The 6,008-nt window shown below is 40.9% G+C and overlaps 1 protein-coding gene across 1 annotated transcript in view; it reads left to right on the top strand.

Annotated features, from left to right (window-relative positions):
- Positions 1–6,008, top strand: part of erfl1 (Ets2 repressor factor like 1) — a 40,973-nt gene that overhangs the window by 27,017 nt on the left and 7,948 nt on the right. The window contains exon 3 of the mRNA XM_032518733.1: positions 5,337–5,410. Within this exon, the coding sequence (XP_032374624.1) occupies positions 5,350–5,410 (61 nt within the window). The 5' untranslated portion in view covers positions 5,337–5,349. The remainder of the gene's footprint in view (positions 1–5,336; positions 5,411–6,008) is intronic.

A 6,008-nucleotide genomic window follows, 5' to 3' on the forward strand; every position in this document is an offset into this window, starting at 1 on the left:
TCCTTCTTGCCATCTCCTCTAACAAACCCATAGCAGAGTCCCTCTGTTCTTCCACCCTGAGGCTGACCAGTGTGTCAGAGCTTACCAGGGAGAGGAACAGAGGCAAGTATAGAGAAAGGGAGAGAGAGAGGGTTCAGTTGGGCCTTTTCAGGGGCAACCAAAAAAAGGAAGATGAGACAGATGTGCAGAGCCTGTTTCATCTAGTGGAAAAAGAAAGCGGGAGAGGCCAGACTCTTCATGCCTCTTATATTTTTCTATCTTTTTATATCGTGACCCATCACTCTTTCCTTCTTTAGACAGCACTGGAGATATAATGTTGCCTGAATGTCAGGCTGCCCCCCTTCCTCCCTCTACCCCAGTCACTCTGCAGAATTTCAAAACATAGTCGGTAGTACAGTATATTCCGCACACTGTTTCCTTTTCACTCCCATCAGTGGCCTACTAACCTTTACTTCAAAAGTATAACCGCTCTGCTGACGGGCCTGGTCCTGTAGATTACCAGCCTTGTTGCGAACTTGCATCAGTGTGTGCATGTTCTGTTCCACATATACAGATCTCTTCCAAACATCTAAAACTTATCAAATTCTCGCTCTTGGACTCTTTTGAAATACACTTCTAATTTAGTTTTGATCCATCTGTACTCAGACATTAGTAAACAGACTAAGTCTAATGTTGCATCACTTTAATTTCATATGACTTTCTAGTTGTTTTTAGAAGACTCTTAATACTGATCCTTTTCTAATTATGACCATACTTAATAGGGCTTTCTTCTTTTTATATTACTTTAGCGGTTTTATTGCAATCAGCAAAAATCAGGCAACATTATATGACTCTAAAAGATTATTGGAAATTTGATTCTAATAAAAGCTACAAAGTGCTCTACATGAAAAAGAGCAGAGAAATACGTCATAAAATAAACACAATGCAAACCACAAAAGTTATAAATTCATAAAAAAAGATAAAATTAATATGCGTAATGGAAAACGGGTCATGTAGTGATGAAGATTTATCAACCGACTCTGCAGTTCCCCTCAGCCTTACAAAGTGTGTGAAAAAGCTTTTAAAAAACCCACTGTAGAAAACCTGCCTAGCAATAATCAACAGACAAGCAAAGTTAGCAGCTAACTTGTGAAGAAAGTGGAACATTCAGCAGCTATCCAGCCATATACTTTGCTTCGGAGTTGTGGAGAGAAAACAGAGCTAAGAGGAAGTGAATATGGGACTTAAAATTGACCAAGTGGCCAGAAACACAGCTCCAAATGAATGCTAAAGTTCCTCTTTGTCTGCTGGATGTGTAAATAAGTAACTTTGAGCTGGTGATAATATGTTGATGTTGTGTTTACAGCTTGTTTTCATTGTTCCCCTAAGGCCAAAAAAGATGTGCACTGATTTGTCCTTTTTGAGACTTTGTTTGTGGTTGTTTGAAAGTCGAACAACAGCACAATAACCTTTTGGCCTCGACCAGCCTTGACCTAACAGACTGTGTGTGAGTCCTTGGATCTTTTTAGTGTCCTAAAGACACAGGAAAAACGGTCCCTGAAACCAGCCACTTCTTTCAACTGACGGAATTATCAAAAGCCTCTGAATTATCAACACACAAGAGGGTTTGCAGCAGGAATGTGTGTTTGCTAAAACAAGTGTAGATCTACACTCCACAACATGTGGAGGAGCACAACAGAGGTTTCCTTTGAGCGATGAAGGTGCTATTGTCAACATGTGACTGTACAGTAACCCGGTGCCCCTATTGTATGTATTTACCATTGATGCTGGTAACTGTGTGATCCATCATCCAGACTGGGTTTTTATAGGTGTCCTTTTTGCAGTAGAGCGGCCCTTTGTCTGGACTGCTGTGTCCACAGTCGGTCTGTGTTGTATTTGTCTTTTTGTCTGCATACATCTCTGCGCTCAATCAGTACCGTCTTTAGTAAACAAAGTGCATTCTCTCTTTCAGCTTGGTGAGATGAGTGTTGGTGTGTCTATATTGATTTGACGATATCTATGGGCTCCATGTCTTATATTTTGTGCAGCTTCTCATTGTGTGTGTGTGTGTGTGTGTGTGTGTGTGTGTACGTGTGTGTGTGTGTTGATGTGTGTGTGTGTGTGCGCCGGCTACCGGAATACCTGTGTATTTGTGGCATATCTGCTCAAGACAGTGTGTTTACTGTGCATGTACAATCCATTACAATCTGTGAGTGTCTGTATCTGACAGTCGTGCATGCATGTGTGTGTTAGAGTGTGTGCGTATGAGGAACAGTATTCCCTGGGCTGCTAGTTATAATGTTTCTGGGGGTGATGGGGGAACTTGAAAGCCTGTGCTGCCCAAATCAAAACTAACAAGGAAATGATGGGGGCTCCTTTATCTCCTCTCTGGCCTGGGGGGCCGAGGGGGGCGAGAACGGGAGACTGGGGGAGGGAGGGGAGGAGGAGGGAGGAGGGGAGGTAGGAGGAGGGGGGGGGGGGGGCTGCCTGGCTTCCTCTTTGATTTGTAAAAAATGCATTACCTCCGAAATCAAACGGAAAATTACTGCGCCGAAGCAAAACACACAGAGCAGGAGAGAAAAGGAGATGGGTTGGGCGGAGGAGCAGACAGTGGATAGGTGTGTGTGAATAGAAAGGAGGTGGGAAAGAGGAAAGAAGGATTCACCTGTATAGTTACGCTGTTGGATAGGGAAAGGCAGGATGGATATCGATGTAGGCGGTGTGTAGGTGGTATGAGAGGTAGCTGGGGAGACCCTGACAGATAGAAGCACATATACATATTATCCTCAGAGGAGACAAGCTTGTACACGCTGTGGACCACGAGAATATGGCAAATGAAACAGGTGATGCAGTTTTGATGACCTGTAGCACACAGGGAAGAGGAAACTTATAGATGACTACCTTGAACACAAAGAAAATCTTGTTTTTTTAAAGACTTTGTGTACGGGTTATATCAAGTTTAATGGAAAGATACACAATTTGAAAGTGAGCTGTTTCTCATTGTGTGAAGGCCAATGTGCGTTTTGATATCCTACTGGTACACTGAATGCAAAGTGATCTAACAGGCTGCGTGTAGTATAGTTTTGTGGGAAAAAAACCTGTGTGAAAGGACGAGCTTTTTATGAAGACATAACTCATAGCTGTTATTTGAACCCTGGTGATAACTTTGACTCATTATGGGAAATTGAGCAGGGAAAGCCGAAAGGCCAATAGAAAGAGATGAAAAATAAGGACAGATAACATGAATGATGTGAAAAAAATACGTGAGTGAGATAGGATGAATGCCAACTCTATATTTGAAGGCAGAAGGAGTGACTTGAAAACAAGAAAGATGAAGAGAGGGATGAGAGAGTGAGAGGGGCCACAATCCAAAGGCTAGAAGCAGTGTGAGAGCGAGCGAGAGATAGATGGGGAGAGAGAGTCGGTCAGAGAGAGAGAGAGAGAGAGAGAGAGAGAGAGAGAGAGAGAGAGAAATGCCTGGAGTTAGCAATAATAATTTATACAAACACACCTTAATAATTCACGTTCCATTTCAATGCTGGAGGGAAAATCCAAAATTCACAGAGCATAATTAAATAGAGGCAGAGAGTACAGGGAGAGATAGAGAGGCCAGCATTAAAGATACCAGTGTAGCAGCATGGCATCTCTTCCATCTGAGCTTTGTAAAACAACCCTGTTGAAACTGTGATATCTAAACTAGATCCTGTCTCACATTCCCCTCGATTGTCATGGAAGCGCTGCAATCTCTTACCTCTTCCTGTCAGCAGAGGTCTATATGCATTTCTTTAGGACACATTATCATTATACGTCATTTAATGCACTCATTGTTGTTCAAATCACCTGCAAGATCAATGCCATGGCTTGAATATCAACAGTTTGTCTGAGACTTTTATGCTCACCTGTGGTGTGTTCACAGGTGTGGCGCTCAGTTGTGTTTGTAAAAACTAGTCTCACATTAGCAATGGACTATGGTCTGGCTACACCACCTATCTTTTCTGCGATAGGGGAAAAACACTCTTGCTTGTTTGTGTTTATTTAAACCAAACACAACCGTCCTGGTTGGCATGCATTAAGCCAGACTAGTAAAACATGAAAGGTGCTTAATTACAGTACATTAAATATCTCCATTATGGGGCGCCCTGACAGCTTACCTGGTTGAGTGAGCCCCATGTAGTAAGACTCAGTCTTTACCGCAGTGGCCTAGGTTTGATTCCTTTCCAGGCCCTTTGTTGCATGTTATCCCTCTCTCACTTACACTTTCTTGTCTTCAGCTGTTCTATCCATTACAGGCCAAATTAGCCCAAAAGAAAATTATATTTTTTTAAATCTATAAATAACTCCATTATTATATATTTGAGTCAGCTATTGTTTTAGAGATAAATTTGAATGACAAATTTGATTTAACGTTTTTCAAATATTGTTTAGAACTACTACATAATTACAAGTAGAGGAATGTAACCAAGTACATTTTCTCAAGTACCGTACTTAAGTACAATTTTGAGGTACTTGTCCTTGAGAATTTCCATTTCATGCCACTTGATACACTCTGTTGCCATTTTTTTTAGGTGCGGCTAGGTTAAACTAAAATAAATCCTACCTTCATAAAAGGTTATAATGTTCAGTTTTTGTTTAGACCTTTTTTGGGAGAGGTGGTGATTCAACTTTCTGGTCATGTGGGAGGTTGTAGTTTGTGGTGCTGTTGGATTGTATTGTGTTATACTGAGAGGTGTTTCTCATTGTTACAAATGCCTAAATCACATAACAACCAAAGCCATTCCTCTTGTACTAAAAGAAACCGACCAGTTTCTGTAGCTAATTGTAGTGTACCTGAACATAGAATGAATTCTAGTTTTTAATTTCAAAGAATAGCCAAGCCATATTATATATTAAAAGCTCCTATTTTTAATGTATAACATGACCCAACTTTAACTTGGTTCTCAAAAGTCTATTTAATTCCCTGTGTTCATAAATGCACTATAGGGATGTCCACCATGTTGCATCAGACACAGCCTCAGGTGGCCACACAAGATCACATCCATCAAACACCTGATCTCTACCTAAGACATATGAAACATAACCTTGCCATATTTCACATTGATTTGAGGTATTTTGTTGATCCTATTACGCCCTTAGACCCTTATGCAATACCTCCATTTTCAACAAAGTTTACACTCGTCAACTTCAACTCACTGAAATAAAACCTGCTGGGTAGTTGTATCTAGCTTTAGCAAATTTTTTTCCATAAAATGTCTTTCCTTTGGTTTTTCAAAATGTACAAATTCACATGCAAAAGTCAAGTAATCAATGTTTACTGAATTTGTCTTTAACCACTATGCCATCTCTGTGTTTTGGTCCAGGTGTTGTGGAGGTATGGACTGTAACTGCGTCAGTGATCTGCTGCTCCCCCCGGTGCCCGCACTCTGGACGCCAGGTCAGTCCCACAATCAAGCTCATGCAAGGGGTATAATTTCTTTGTTGACCAAGTTTGAGTAAAGTCACGCATTTTGTAAAATAAACCACTCACGCATGTCCAGACATCTTCAAACATACCTCTAAATCTAGACCCGGGTCACATGTGTGAAATGAGTATAACCAGACAGCCAAAACAAGCAAATGATAAAACATAACCATCATCATGAAAATCAAAGTGAAACATGTTAAAATGAATCTCAAACTTTCAGCACTTTAATAAGAATTAACCATACACACGCACATTGGTAAACAAATTAAGTCTCTGGTAGTAATTGGTTGTATATCTAATGTTTTTACAAGGTTAGTTAGTGCCTAATTCCCTTTGGGATGAGTCAAAAAGCTACTTAAATCCATCTATGATGTGCATACAGTTGGCTTTTAGAATTCAGGCCTGAGCAGCATCAATCAGATCTCTCCCAGCGAGCTGTCATCATCTCACTGACCAATCTGTTGAGGCTAGAGGGCATTAGCACAGACTAACATTGCTCAGGGCACGTGCTGTGATATTAAACACATCATCCCTCACCTCCATCACTCATCAGTCATTCAGACAGCAA

Source organism: Etheostoma spectabile, chromosome 6, assembly GCF_008692095.1.
Source record: "Etheostoma spectabile isolate EspeVRDwgs_2016 chromosome 6, UIUC_Espe_1.0, whole genome shotgun sequence".
Lineage (NCBI taxonomy): Eukaryota > Metazoa > Chordata > Actinopteri > Perciformes > Percidae > Etheostoma > Etheostoma spectabile.